This window comes from Columba livia, chromosome 1 (assembly GCF_036013475.1).
Source record: "Columba livia isolate bColLiv1 breed racing homer chromosome 1, bColLiv1.pat.W.v2, whole genome shotgun sequence".
In the NCBI taxonomy this organism is placed as follows: domain Eukaryota; kingdom Metazoa; phylum Chordata; class Aves; order Columbiformes; family Columbidae; genus Columba; species Columba livia.
The window spans coordinates 156,244,891-156,260,300 of record NC_088602.1 but is presented as its reverse complement, the minus strand read 5'-3'; the positions used below and the strand labels follow the sequence as shown (position 1 = coordinate 156,260,300).

The window sequence follows — 15,410 nt, the reverse complement described above, 5'->3', positions numbered from 1 at the left end:
AAAAATTTCCTTCCACGTACCAAGATGTATAACCTTGATGCCTCTTTATTTTTCCCTTTCTGCACTGAGGCTTTCACTAACCAGCCTATCCTTCCTTTGCAGTTATTCTCTTTCCCTTCCATGTTCAAGCCACAGTATCCCCCTCCTCAAATAACACAATTTCATTCTTCTCCCTTATGGTTTCCAGCTCTAATATTACATATGCTGCCTGGTGCAAATAAACATGTGTGAAAGCATCTTCACTGCTTCTTTTCTCAACATTTCAATCTCCTCAGCCATCACACTGCTTCTGTCCTTTTGTATCCACTCTGAGCTCTTCATCTTTCACAAAACTCCACCGCCCTTCTTAATATCTCATCAAACTCTGCCCCTGTTTGCTTTTTGTCTCTTGAAGCCCTCTCTGCTCCCTGGCTTATGTACTTCCCTGTGCTATCTATGCCATGCTTCATTTTTTTTCTTCCTAAAGGTAATTAATGCCTTTCTAATCCCCATTCACTGCTGGTTCTGTCCCACCTGAATAAGATTAGTCTGAAACTAAAATTATTACTTCTCCACTGGCCCTTCTGGCTGAAATGACCCCATCTGCTCTAGCCCCCTTATCTACGCTGAGAACCTGCACACTCCCTGCTAAAATCAATTTACATCTAGGACATTTTTAAAAAATCTTCTAAATTTGTTATTTACCATATGGAGTGCATTCCTGACAAAACGATTGCTTTCTCAGAGTTTTTACTCATTGATATTTTACCCCTTTCTTTCAGGTTCTTTCAGAAATGACCTACAATCACAATCTCCGAGAAACCAAACACATGCAACTGTCCTGTGCTGCAGTCATTCCTAAAGGGAATGCATCCCCTGTCTTGCCTTTCCTCAAAGCCCAGATGATGACATGACTGTGCTCATGCTGCCTGTCTTTTATTTAACTGAGCTGTAGCTTCCCGTGCAGACTGAACAACCTGACTCTTGCCAAGTCCCATGTTCTGGGCAACACCTTTCATTTGCCCTCAGAATCTGCACCCTCTGCATTTCATATGTGATGGTGCTATTGCCTCTCTGCTGTACATCAGATGAGCTTTGCCAGCTGTTTGGCAATCCCCTGACCTGCTCTGCCAGCCACATAAGGGACTGGAGAGAAAATAAGGAAGCACATGGGAGAATTTGCTGTCTCACCAGAAGCAGCAGCCTAGGACAGCAGAACCTCATGTGGTCCAGTGAGCTCTGCAGCTTGCTGGCAACTCACCCACATCCATCGCCTGACCTGCCGCTTGTCCTTGTCACACGGTTGGAGGTGCCAGTCTCACACGTGGCAAGTGTGAGAAGTTGTCACCGGGATCCAGACAGTGAGCAGAATCTGTTCGTAAGGGTCTGCGAGCGAAGTTTTGGTAAAAGACAGTCTGTCTTCAGATGAAACACTATTCTTCATTTTATTTTTTCTCCCTGGGCACCTTATGGGAGCACACAACCTGTAATTTGTACTTGGCCAAGAGTTTCGGACATCTCGGGAGGTTAGTGTAAGTATTACAACAGCTTGGGAAGGATTAATTGAGGTTGCATGCTATTTTGTGAGGTGTTAGGTCCTGATTAAATGCTCTTCACTGTGTAGTCACATTTTATTACAACTTATGTATGTTTGGAACACTGATAGAAAAGAAAGCATGTAACCTATTTACAATCACTACACATTTACATTATATTATTTACAGATAATGAATTTAGCAATATATATGAGCAGAAAATATAGCAAATATCAATATGAAACTGTACAGGCCTTAATCTCATGTCCTTTACTGTGGTTGCATTTCACTGTAATAATAAATACAGTTCTATATTTACACATTTTACTTTAAAAATCTATTAAATGAATTTTAACAATTTCAAGTTTAAAATATCTGATCAAAATATTTCAAACATGCTTATAAAAATAAGACACAAGCCCTTAGGACTTTCTGCAAGCTAAAAAAGTTCTGATAAAAGAAGCTTTCTTTAACTAGTCTTTACATTTACAACATTATTTTGCTTCTCAAATCACTTTACAAACTTCTTAAATATAGCGAGCTGAAAGGAATTTCACTGACATTAAGCAGTGCAGCACAGATGGACCCCAGTTAAATTAAAGCTAAGTAAACATGGTAATAGGTATTGTGCAATGGCTGACTGATCCTCTGTTTAATCCAAAGTGGTTTCAGGCATCGTTCTCCAGCTGTATGCTGCACTGCTTCAAAAGCCACAAGAGATAAAGGATTAAGATAAGTACTCAGATGACTTTATCATACATAATTTCGGCATTGGTTGATTTTTTTTCCTGAAGGAAGAACGTGCCAGCCAAAGTCAACTGATGGCATCTGTAACTGCAAAACTAAAAATATGCCAGTGCGAATGGACAAGAAAATCAAGGCATATCCACTGTTGGCAACAAATTCTTCATTGTGAAAATCTGTCCCTTGAGTTCCAGGAAGTTTTATATACAGTAACAAATGAACAACAGAGATCATCTGTAACTGATTACCTTAATTACTGGGCTAGCCTAACCTTGGTAATGTTAAAAAATTAGTCTCATTCACCTGGAGGTTGAGTGGCCATTAACTGAGCAGTGTGTCCTGGGCTATTAAATGTTACTCCTCAGGGAGTTATTTTAACAATAACGAAAAGTACATTTCTGCACTTTTGTGTCTTAAATGATCAGCTCACTTGAACAAAAGGTGCCAGCTCCAAGAGGAGAATACTGATGTATCCTGTGGTGGCTTGGCCAAGGTCAGAGACTCATTCTAGGCAAGTGAAGGTGGCTCTGTTGTCTGAGATATTTTGACAGTAGACTTGGCAAAGGCCTGAAGTCTTTCCTCTCTAACTGGGATGCTTGTGTTGTGTAAACATACCTGCCTTGATTCAGCAAAGTATTAACAGATTTAAAGACAGAGAGGAACTTCTGTGTTAATCTTTTCCTAAACTAAATGAATTCCATGAATTCCAATAGCTGCTCCAATACCTTTTTTGCCAATATACCCAATTTGAATGTAGAGATTCTTGGTGATAGAGAGCTCCACAAGCTGATGACCCTCACTGCCAACAATTTGCACCTTTATTTCTATGCTGCATATCCCTAATGTCAACTTCCAGTTGATCTTACCAGATTCCTCTTCTCTTGATTGAGTAGTTGTCTGCTCTCAAAATTCTGTTTCTCAGAAGTAGTTACTTAAAAACTGTGATCAAATTACTTCTTTCTTAAGCTGTTTTAAATTTATGATATTCATATCATTTTCAATTTCACAATGTTCTTTACAGCATATGAATGCAAGAACTGCTTGAAATATCCCAGTAGTGCTTGCATCAGTGCTAAGAACACAGATCATACAACCTCTTCACTCCTACTTGATATTGCCTTGGCTGAGGATATTGGCTATCCAATATTGGCTATCTTTAGCCAAAAGGACACAGTGACCTCTAAATCTTTAACTGACTTGTGACCATGAACTAGAAACATTTTTTTTTTTCCACAGGATAGAGACTATGCCATAAGCAGGACTAGAGGTTTTGTTCCTAGACCTTAAATTAATGTTTCTACATGAGTGCCTTTGGTGTCCTTTAATTGCTCTCGGCATGCCAGTCTTTTTGTATTGATGACTTTCTATGCAGCATTTTCCACCCTCAAATTCTATGAGTCATCTGCCACTTTTATCAGCAGCAATTTTGGGAGTAATTTTACTGGCACGGTAGCAATTTAGGACCAAACTGTCCAGAACCTCACTAGAAAAAAGACCCATGTGACAATGGCTTGCCACTTACATTTACATTTTAAGCACTTAACAGGATCCTGATTAAATTCTTTCACACCATGTTAATTTTGTAGGTTTAGCTGACAATTAAAAATGCTTTGTTAAGTCAGATGACTTCCAAAAACCAAGGCCAGTGCCAGTTAATCTATTAAATCAGCTTTATCGAACATGAAACTTCATCAAAGTCTACTTGGTGAAACCTTTAGGACTTGAACAAGACTACTCTTCCACTGAGATACCCTGCTGAATGAGGGCCATGCAGAGATTCTTATGAAAACAACCTTGGCACCGAAAAACTATTATTAAAACCAAATTACAATAAACAGGAAGAAAAACCCCAACCCCTGAAAACAAACTGTATCAGGTGATGCTTTGAAAAAAAAAAAAAAAAGCTTACCAATGTAATGTACTTTTTTGCTCTTGACTAAGTGATGCCCTTTCTGAGTAGTGCTACTTTAAAAGAGAGTAGCTGATACAGTTGCACAAACTGCAGCAGCTTTCAGTTTCTCTGTTCATCCCAGCGTTTCAGAAGCAGGCTGAGAAGGCTCAAGTATTGGATTTTCAGCCTGCTGCAGGTTTTGTCATTGTCTGTTTTCTGATGTGTGTAACAAGAATTCAGAGGCACTCTCTAGCTTGTGTGCACACACACATACTTACTTTCGGCATTAAAAATTTTGTAAACACAGATATTTTCTGTACTGCCACCAAAACTAGCGACATGGAACAAAGGGAACTGATGACAGATTGCAGCTCTCTGTCATTTGGTAAGATGATGGCATTAGTGAATTGCTGGTAGGCATATCATATGATATGCTGGCTCTTGTGAAGGTTACCAATGCTTGTGTCGAGTCACAAGATTGTTTTTCTATGTCTTCTGAGTTCACAGAGATCAGACTAGCGTGTTTTGATCTCCTCCACAACAAAGTTTGCTTTCGCAGACTTCCCAAGTCCTCCTTAAAGTGTGGATTGAAAAGGATATAAAGGAGTGGGTTTAGACATGCAGGCAGCGGGACAATCACTAGCAGTATTGATTTAATGACTTCTGGGCTGATAAAAGTGAGGTTTAGTAAGGACGAAAAAGATAAGAAGGCCACAGGGCAATAAAGAATGCAATTAGTAAAAAGTAGCAAGGCTATATGTTTGACCATAGAGCAATCCCAAATGTTGTCTAGTTCTCCCTTCTCTAAACTACAGTAGAGCTTAGTATAAGCAATAGTCATTACCAGAAAACAAAGGGAGTTCAGCAATACCAGCGCTACCATGTAGCCCATAGCTGTGGGTTTTCCAAATGGTAGCGGTAAACAAAGGGGAGAAACCCCATACTCGCTCCCAGTGAGGAGCGGTATCACCGCAATGATTACTGCCAACATAAAGCAAAAGAAAATGGCAATTTTTACACCAGCAATGGAGGATTTTGTTTCAAACTTTGTAGCGTGCTTTACAGAGAACGCACGTTCAAGCGCGGCTAGGGTAAGGAGGAAAATGGAAGCCTCTGAAGCAAAAATGGAGAGAAGGCCAGTTATTTGGCAACCAATTCCACTTTCCCACTGTGCTCCATACTCAGCAAAGCTACCGAAAGTTGATGCATCCACACTAGCCAGTACTCCACTGGCCAGACCCATTAAGGCGTTTACAACAGCTATTAAACCGATCAAAAGTTTTATGGAGGACATATACAATGGAGGTCTGAAAACTGTAGCAGACACCAATGCATTGCAAATGAAGGTCAGACACACTATGGTCCACACGCCAATTCTGATCAGCCAGCTACCAAATAGATGGTCACATGGTTTGAAGGGACCTGAAATGAGAAAACAAAAAGGGCAAGGGAAACCCATGTAAACTAAAAAATAGTTTTGCGTTTTCTAAGACATTAAATTTCACGCTTCTTGCAGGTTCTTAGCACAGCCAAGCAGTGAATTTCAAACCGAAATATGGAAAAACTGGAAATATGCTCTTCCTTTGAAGCCAAGACCTTGACAACATGCTGCTAAATGCATATTGCATTACTGGTGAACAGGAGTCCTTCACGTTTCCTTCAACTTCAACAGTCTATGGGTCTGTTTTTGTGCCCAGCAGTTAAAGTGCAATGTGAATGTCAAGTCTATAGTTTCAAAAAATACTGTGATGTTTGTCAGTGTGTGGAAAAAAAAAACTGGAAAAGATACTTTTTACTGAATTAGGACAGGTTGCTAATGAGTCTTGGTGAAGTGTGATGTAATGGGTAAGGACAGATGCACTTTGGCTGCCTTATAACATGTCATTACACACACCAAGAAAATTAAGGCTGTCTTTCCATTTGGAAGTGCTGCCTTTTTGGAGGCACTTCTGATGACCTGTGGCTGAAGTCAGGTCATTACGAGTGAAGCTGCTGTGTATTTCCATAGAACTGAGGTGCATATCCTGTGTGGCTGAGGGCCAGATATGCTTTCTCAAAGCAAGTCCTCCACAGTGGCCTGTGCTTCTCCATGAAGACACAAACGCTGCAGCTAAAATGTGCTCCACATGACTACAGCTGTTGCCATCAAGTAGGCATAAGCATTTACAGTGTCAGTTTGCAAGTTTTTCTAAGATACCATTTGAAAGATCAACATAGAAGCTAAATTTTCTCTTGGGTCTCATGATAACTTATCTTGAAGACAGCAATGTTTTTGTGAACTCAGTAGTTATATTTAGGTCATAGGAGAATATGTGATGGTCAAACAGTTCTAAATTATTTGGCTTTCTGCCTTTTCTATTCCCCTTTACGTAACTTTAAAAAAATTATTATTATTTGGTGTTACAGACAAGAATCTTGGCTTGTAATATATACTAAAGTCCTGGTTGTCACTTGGGGTTTTTTGTTCATGTTTCACAATGAAAGAATTGCTAGAGAAAATGTTTCCTGAATCAAGCAAGCAAAACTTATGATCATGGCTGTTAAAGCCAGAAGCATCCTTCCAAAGATGTGTTTCTTTCCTTGCCTTAAGGGAAACTTTCACACAAATCACTGGCCTGTAGGTTTGCAATTCTATCAATGTATTTCTTTTTTCTTCCTGCCACACTGTGAAGCTAGGATGCACTATTCTGTAACGAAAATGCAAGTGCTGGGGGTCCTTTTGTGATGGACCGTGTACATCGATACAGCAGTGTTTGGTATTTCTTAGACACTCAACTAAACTGCATGTTGTTCAAGAAGCTCAAGCACAAGAAAACTCAGTAAAGTTCAGAAGAATTACTTTATCTTTGCAAATGACTGAGCGAGCAAAGTTTCTGCTCCCTTTTGTCATCTATGTCTTGGTAGAATAGAGTCTTTGCTCTCTCATTCCCTTGATAAGGGGATCAATTCCTGTGAAAAGGGTCCCGGAGTGAGGATCTGATTGAGAACGGGGTAAAACTTTTGTTACATTCATATATTAATTTAGTGGCTGAATAGTTTTCTGGACATCAATGCAAAATTTTACATTATGGTGGAATGCATTTGTATTAATCTCATCAAACTGTTGCAAAACATCACATTACTGTCCTAGTATCAGATTCAGAGTTTGTTCTTCACCTAGAATATCTGGTGATACTGTGCTTGGATTCCTATCTGTCTGGCTGTTTCATACCTGGAGAAGGTGAGCATTGCACTGAATGATGAGCTTTCAAATCTTCTTCAAAGTCAAGAAAAAAATCTTCAAAGTCACGCTCATCTGCGGGGGAGAAAACACCCAGATTTGATACTACAGTTTTCAGAAAAACTTCTTTTAGTACAAATTGCAAAGGTGTCCATGGTATGTAAGGCCTGGTCTTGTCCTTTTGCCTGCCAAACTGTGAGCAGAAGCAGACATATGTCTGCTTGGTTTTGAATTACTGTACTCAGTATTACTTAAAAGGTTGGCACCATCACTTCTCTGAAGATAATCACATACAGGTACATTCTCTATTACCTAATTTGCAGTGACAACTGCCTAGGAAGCAGTATAAACCATGAATTCTGCTGTTGTGACAGACTACTAAGAATTAACCCAAGTTTTTCCCTGTTTCTTGTGTCATTGCTCTACCACATATTCTTGGCTCTGTTTCTGCTGGGGCTGGCCCTGAGATTTACTGGTTTACAAGAGCAGAGATAGAACAAAAAGCAGGAGGATGGTACAACATGTATGGGTGCACCTATGCAACAAGTAAAGGTCAAGTAAAAGACCTTTTGCCAAAGGGGAAGAAAAATACAGTAGTTTTCTGTCCTGGGGAGTAGTTTCACTGTCTCGTACCCAGGACGTGCTGGGAAAAAATGTTGGCAGCTATGGCAAAGTAGCCACATAAGCTCTGTGATTCATCCTGAAGCACATGGGAAGCAGGAGAGCCAAGGATGTGTTGCTCCTTCCAAGGCTGGCAAGAAACTAGATCTTCGCTGGCCTGCTCCTGTATGGGATTACATACCAGCACCACTTCCTGGTCTCTCACGTAAAGGGAAGATTTCACTTCCCACATTATTACAGTTATTATTTGGACAGAAAGATGAGCGAGTGAGATTTCTGAAAGGCGGACCTGAAAAAATGAGTTTGCTAAGCACAGGAATGCTTGAAGAACATATTATTGGGCAAGAGAGAGGGAGAGGCTGCCTCTGTGACTGTAAAAAAGTGTTGGATTTCTTTAACATCACAGGCTGCTCACAGCCTTCAGGTCGATTTAAAAGCCAAAGATGACGATTACCTTGGATTTGTAACAACCCAGCATCCTTCCTGTGAAAATCGTCAATGCTGCTATTCTCGTCTTTGTTCCATTGGCTGGAGATTTTGTAGTGGCTCTCACAAGCTCCAAAGGCACAGCACTGATAGGCATAAGGCATTTCCATAACCCTGTAGAAGAATAAAGAAGCATGATATGAGACTGGTTTAGCACCAGAGTTACTGGACTGTACTGCTAGCACAAAGCAACTTGTTTAAATAACCGTGACCAAAAGCAAAAATACCTACGGGTAAAAACCAGTCATGATAAGACAAAATGAGGACTCAAAATTCCATATCAGAAATGCAAGTGATTTCTAGGCCAATTTTAGTAAAGACACAATGAAGTTTTCTTGTGCATTTTCATGGGAGATGTGAAAGTGGGAGATATGTGCCTTGCTCTTGAGTGGATGTTACTCTTAAGATCTGTATTTCTATTTTATGATTTTGAATGTTTTTACACTGTAATGCAATGGTTTCTCTATGTTACTTTCTTAATGGTTTATTTTAAAAAATCAAATCCAAAGATCACAACTGCATCTATCTGCCTAACAGGCAAATCCAAAACCTCGCTTCCCAGATGGAATTTCTCCACTTGGGGGAGAATGAGATCTTTTGAAGTTCAAACTTTATTCACCTCCTTCTACATCCAACTCTTTTCACAGAAAGATGGCAAAAGGAGATTGTCTTTTGTGCACAGATCAAGGAGTGTTCTAAACCACAAGGTGGATGAATTAGAAAGGCACCTTGTGTAAAAACAGATGTCACTGAGAAAAAGGTTTTACTTTATTAATGGTCTTAGAAATGAGCATGGTCATTGGAAGACACAAACTCTTTTAACCTTATTGGTGTTCCTATCACAAAACTGAGTATAGATCAGTGAGTTTTAATGGTCTGGGGGATTTCTTTTGTCAGAAAATTGCTCATTTCCAGTATGCTTTGAATTTAATTCCCTTGGGGATGTGCAAATTCTGGGGTAGCATGGAAGAACTTTATATATTCAAGTTCTGTACTCTACTTCTTCTACTCCTTACATTTATTTAGAGATATTTAATTTGCACAGTTTGCCAATAGTACATCACAAAACCTAACAACTCACCTTAATTCCAAAAGCCCAATAAACCAAAAAATTAAAGACATGTTTAGAAGTTATTCTGACTTAACTTAAAAGGAATAAAATAGAACTAGATCCTCCTATGAGATTACTTTCAACAGGTTATTCATGTAAATTAACATAATGAGCATTCCAAGCAACCTCTAACCCCCTGAGAAATCTGCAAAGAAATCAGTCTGAATCAGGCCCAGTGCCAATAGGACTTAAACTTGCGCATCAGCCAAAAAGCTTGGTAGAAAGGGGAAGAAATAGAGCCCTAAGCTCTAAGGTGATTTTTACATTAGTTCATTTTGGGGAATTTAGATTCTATATACTTACATTTCTGCTGGGAATTAGCAATAACAATCTGTACCCTTGTATCCAATACAAAAAGCTACATAAGGTATTTTCAAGGTGCTCCAATAAAAATTCAAGATAACCAAGACCGACCTAACTATCAAGGAACCTAATGCCAGCAGCTTTAAATATTTAATTTCTAACTCATTTGTGTGCATGCCATCTTTTAAAATAAGGAGATTATCTCAATTAAGCATTTTTGAGTGCATTTCCCAGAAGCCCTTCTTAAATGAGCTATTATTAAACCCATAGATTTCTATACTAACCCATAGCTAGTTGCCTGGGCTAAAAACAATACCAATCCCCAATTAGAAATTCCTCTTTTTCTGACAAAACCCACACAAACAACAACAATAAATTATCAAAAGAAACACTGACAGTTTTGAGAGGTGATCACTGTGTCTTGTGGCTTTAGACCTTTTGGAAGGCATTGATACAGCTGTGGAAATGAACAGCTAGTGGATATTTTAGGCTCAAGAGACTAACAGAAATGTATTCTCTGGTTATTGAAACAGCTCTATGTGCTTAATAATGACAGATTTCCAGATGCTATTGGGCTTCTACCAGCCTGCTTGCCTGTCATACACTGGAAATGTGGACCTCTAACATTGTACTGGTCTGCTGTTTTGATGAAGTAGCAAAACCCTCCTGCTCTCCCTCCCCCCAGTTTTAAATTATCTCCAGTTAAAGAGCAAAACTCCCATTTCTTATTCTCCCCGTAGGTCTTTCTAGCATCCTCTGTTAAACCTGAACATATTTGTTTTCCCCTGGGTTACTAGGATATACCTATAGGCCTCAAAATGGCAAATGCTTCTGGATCTGTGTGTAAAGCGTAATTGCACAGAATGACTGGGACCCAGAACACAGAGGACAAAAAAAGAAGCAGCTCTCGGCCATATAGTGCTGGAAGCAGTCCTTTTTATGGCTGGTGCTTATTTGATGTGGGTGATTAGATTTGGACTTCGTCAAATTAAACTCTCTTAGAAACATTAACTAAATTTATTTTTATATACTGCTTATCTTACTGATGATATCTGTATCCTCGATAATTTTTTTCCTGCAGCAAGGCATGCCTCTTTTTTCTGTTTTTAGATTAAGCAGCAGAGAATATAACATCGTTTTCCACCTTGCAAAGGTGTGGGGCTGATGGTGACTGGGAAGGCACAGTGATGATGGATGGAGCAAATGATGGAGTTCTTTACAGTGCTGAATAAAAGCACCAGATAAAGAAGGAAGGAGGTGCTGGCAGCCTGACTTCACTTCCTCAGAGCTTGCCATAGTGGGCTGGGCCCAGCTCTGTCGAGCGTTCTCGTGCCATTGCTGAAGGTGGGGCAGAGGATGCTGAGATCTTTGATGTGTCTGTGTATTGAACAGCGATCACAGAATCACAGAACGTTAGGGATTGGAAGGGACCTCGAAAGATCATCTAGTCCAATCCCCCCACCGGGGCAGGAACACCTAGATGAGGTTACACAGGAAGGCGTCCAGGCAATGACCCATTTAGATGAGCAGGAAGCTTTTATATAGGAATTTGCCTTTAATGTTGCAACCAGTGTCTAGTTCCAACAATTACAAAGGGTGAAATTTCATTTTGTTTTAGATCTCTGTTCAAGCTTGGTCCCTCATTCATTGTCTGTGCAATGATCCTGTGTGAAGTCCTGACCTCATTTTGATTTATGGTGAAAGTCCACAGACTTTCAGTCAGGATTTTACCTCATTCTCTATTAACTGGATATAATTTGTTCTTACAGATGTTAATCAACTCTAGATATATTAATCATACTTTTTATGCTCCTTTTAGAGACTTAAGCTACTATCTGACACACCTTTGTTAAATACTTATCCAGAATAAATACACTGCAGTTGCATTTGAGAAATGTACGTAATTTTACTGGGGGAAAATCATATAGAGTATAATTACAATAAAAGCATTTAAAAATCATAAATGTACATAATACCATTGAATACTGGATTATTGTAAGACTATTGCAGTACCTCTTGTGCCTCTAGGCCATGGTATATGCATTGGAATATATTTGCTAAGTTGAAAAAAATCAATTTTATTGTGTTTACATTCCCTTAAAGAATCTTCAGGTATTTTAGAATTGTCACATGCCTCACCATGTGCGCAAAGTCAGTGAGAGAAGAAGAACTGCGGCAGAAGCTCAGCCTCAACCATTCATGATTTCTTACAGCACTTGTTTCTGGACCTCTGAGACCCATCTCAAGGTCTCCGATTTTATTATATTGAATCTTTTACAGTAAAACATGGAAAAATATATGTTGCACTTGGCATCCTCTAATTGAAATATAAAAATCAAGGGAGAGTTAGGGGACACTCCCAAATATGCTGAAGTCAGAGGCAAAGCTCTCTTTACTATGATTTCTCTGTGGTCATCTAATGACTGGCAAAGCTGCAAATGATCTTTAGAGAACATTTCCTTCCTGAGCATCCAGTAGAAAATGACTAGCATCAGAATGTTTTAGTAATAATGGCAAAGTATTATCTGAATCTTAATCAAAAGATTACAGAAAAAAACATGTTCAAACAAAAGAGGTCAAATATTTTGAAACTTCGGGAGTGTATTCTTCCCTTGGTATTTGCTCTGCTCTCATTAAATATAATGAAAGGTCTGTAAGCACAGTCCAGTATAAGGACATATCACTAAGCTGCTAGCAATATTGTTTTAACAGCTTTTGAAACATATCACCAGGAAGCAGATGTGGCTTGTATTAAGCAAGTACTGGGGTTAATATTTCAAAACCCTTCATAGTTTCTTCAGTTAAAAGTGAGCATAATAAAAGAAGTCTATCATTTTTATCATATTTGCTTTAGTTTTAACAGCACAGATCAAAGACTCACAATACGAAGTAACATGCATTACACACTGACACACCTTCCATTGCACATGAACACGAATGTGGCTTATTAGTTTTAATGATATACTCACTTGAGTTCTGGAAAATTTTCAGACGATATCAAACCTTGTAGGGCATGATTTCCTGTTAATTTTAAATGAGTTAAACCATGTAGCCCCATCACAGGAAAAGAGGACAAAAGGTTGGATGACACATCCCTGCATAACAGCAAATAAAAATCAGCTTATGGGTTTTCATTTCTTTTCTTCAGCCCTAAAAGTGTCATGTTGGAAAAACAGGTTAGACTTTCCTAACTCAATCAACAATTACAGCATTAAAAAGAGGCCCCAGCCAGCAGAACAAAGTTGCAGCACCACTCAGGAGTACGCACCTATGGGCCTAGCAGAAAGCTAACAGTAGCATCTAGACAAATTTTCACTCCAAATATTCATAATGCCAGTTTTGAGACTAGCAAATGAATTTAAAATTTGCTCGTTAGATTGTTTGAATTAAAGAGAGCCAGTACCCACACAGCTTCCCAGAGTTTAAAAGGTTCAGTGGGATGCTAGAGGGCACAGCTGCCCTGAAAGCTGCAGAGGGAGTAGGTCAGGGGTAGGGGAAAGATGTGTGTTTCAGGTTAGGACAGGTCTATGCTGGAGCAGATGGAGGTGACAGTTCTAAGCCGAGGTTTGTCTGAAGAGCTCAGGGAAGACAGTGGAGATGAACATGGATACATAACTTGGGGAAAGCAAACCAGGTAAATGAAGAAGTGACAGTGGATGAAGGAGATATGATAAAGCAATCAAAGAGAGGGAAGTCTGGAAGTATTCTGTTCTCTATTTCTCCCTCTCCCATTTATTCTATGAGCCTTTTCAGTCCTCTTCACAATTATCTATGCTGCATTACTTAAGAAGGCCAACAGTTAAGGAGGAAGAAGTAGAGTGTGAAGCTGCTGAAGTGCTTTTATGCCCTAGGCTGAACAGCAAAGTTCCTGTCTCTTGGTCTAGCTACTGAAATCTAAGGGCTAGACATAAGATAAGGTATGCTGATGGACTGGTCTTCTACCTATCTGGTTTAGTGTGTGTCCTCTTGCTCACAGCATATTTAAATACCAAAGATGAAATTCTGGTCCTACTGCAATGGTAAAAATGTCCCCTGACTTTAGTTAGACCGGGGTTAGAAACTGGCATTGCAGGAAACACCAGTACACTGTGTCACTCTGTGTGTGCTATAGGGCTTTTTTCTTTAACCCTCTCTGGTTGTTCTGTGCTATTGACCAAAGCTCATTGCTCACCTCACAAAGTACGAAAGCTCTGAGCAAGGCCCCAGAAGGGATGTCATAGACAATATTGTATTTATGGACCTTGTTCAGTGCAGAGGGGAGGCTTTGCACATCGACAGAAATGAATACCCCTTTCCAAATTTAGGTTTCCCAGTAGCTACTGGGTTATCTGTGAGCAAGGAGGCATTACAGTGACAGTGGGAAGTAGGAAAAAGTTAGTAAGGACTGAGAAGTGCTTGTGAAAAAGGCCTGCAAAATGAGCTGCTGATGTTTTGACCACTAACTACTCTGACTGAACTTACTGAACAAGAAAAACTATTCCATCAAATGAGGAATGATGAAATAAAGACCCATACTGGAAAATTTTTCTCACTTAATTTTTAATCCAGTTCCTTAGTCCTGAAACACTACTAACAAGGAATATTCCCCATTGCTAGAAGAGACTAAACTGCTAACAAACTGAATGAAGAAAGGCAGATACACTGATGTGCTTCGTGGACCCCAAATCACTCTGATTACAGTGTTATATGGAGCTTTGCCATAATACTATGGGAACTGGTGAAGTACAAGAAAGCAGGCATTTAGATAAGGATTCAACAGACCAGAAGAACATTAGAATAGAGAAAGCCTCAAGTTCTGCTGGGGCACAAAGTTACTAAATATGTTTATGCTTTTGCAAGAAAAATGTGAAAATTTGAATGTAAAATATATATAAATACTTACAGTTTGATCAGAGATGGTAAAGAGGAGAAGGCATTGGGGTGAATAATTTTAATTTTGTTCCAAGCTAAATCCCTACAAGAAAAGTGAGTGGAAAATTACATACCCACTGAGTGAATATGGAAGTTTTCATACACTTGATTAGGAGGCCTAAATATAAAAAAGGTATTAATTACATGCAAATATTTCAATAAGTTTCTGCATAACTCATACTGTAAAATCTTTTTTCAATTTTAAATCATTATATGTTAGTCAGTTAATCATGTTAGCTATTAAACTTAGAACTTTCTTAAAACATCTTAATGCCTTCTACAGTCTAAGGCAGTTATGTTCAGTCTGCTTCACAGCTTGCTAAGGCAGCAGAAAGAAGGGTGGGGTATACGGACTGCTTCTAAGAAGTCCTCATGACGTGACTAAGAACAGCAAATCCATTGTCAATAAGCTTAACTTCCTAATCTCAATCTTCACTGGCCCTGAAAAATTAAAAAGATTGAAAGCAACTCTTAAAAAACAGATGGGTTCGATACTGCAAAAACTTATAACCATGAGTAATTTCTCCACAAAATTACTCTGGAAGCATGTGCGTTAGTGTGAAAACTAGAAACCCACACACGATTTGACTCAGTTTCTTAAGACATTGT

At 39.2% G+C, this 15,410-nt stretch overlaps 1 protein-coding gene across 1 annotated transcript in view; it reads right to left on the bottom strand.

The window, feature by feature from the left end:
* Window positions 1-1,591: 1,591 nt before the first annotated feature.
* The window catches only part of LGR5 (leucine rich repeat containing G protein-coupled receptor 5), a 91,805-nt gene continuing 77,986 nt past the window's right edge, over window positions 1,592-15,410 (bottom strand). Inside the window, exons 14-18 of the mRNA XM_065040449.1 lie at window positions 14,773-14,844; window positions 12,860-12,985; window positions 8,445-8,590; window positions 7,361-7,444; window positions 1,592-5,571 (exon numbers count right to left, since the gene is read on the bottom strand). Of these exons, the coding sequence (XP_064896521.1) occupies window positions 4,481-5,571; window positions 7,361-7,444; window positions 8,445-8,590; window positions 12,860-12,985; window positions 14,773-14,844 (1,519 nt within the window). The 3' untranslated portion in view covers window positions 1,592-4,480. The remainder of the gene's footprint in view (window positions 5,572-7,360; window positions 7,445-8,444; window positions 8,591-12,859; window positions 12,986-14,772; window positions 14,845-15,410) is intronic.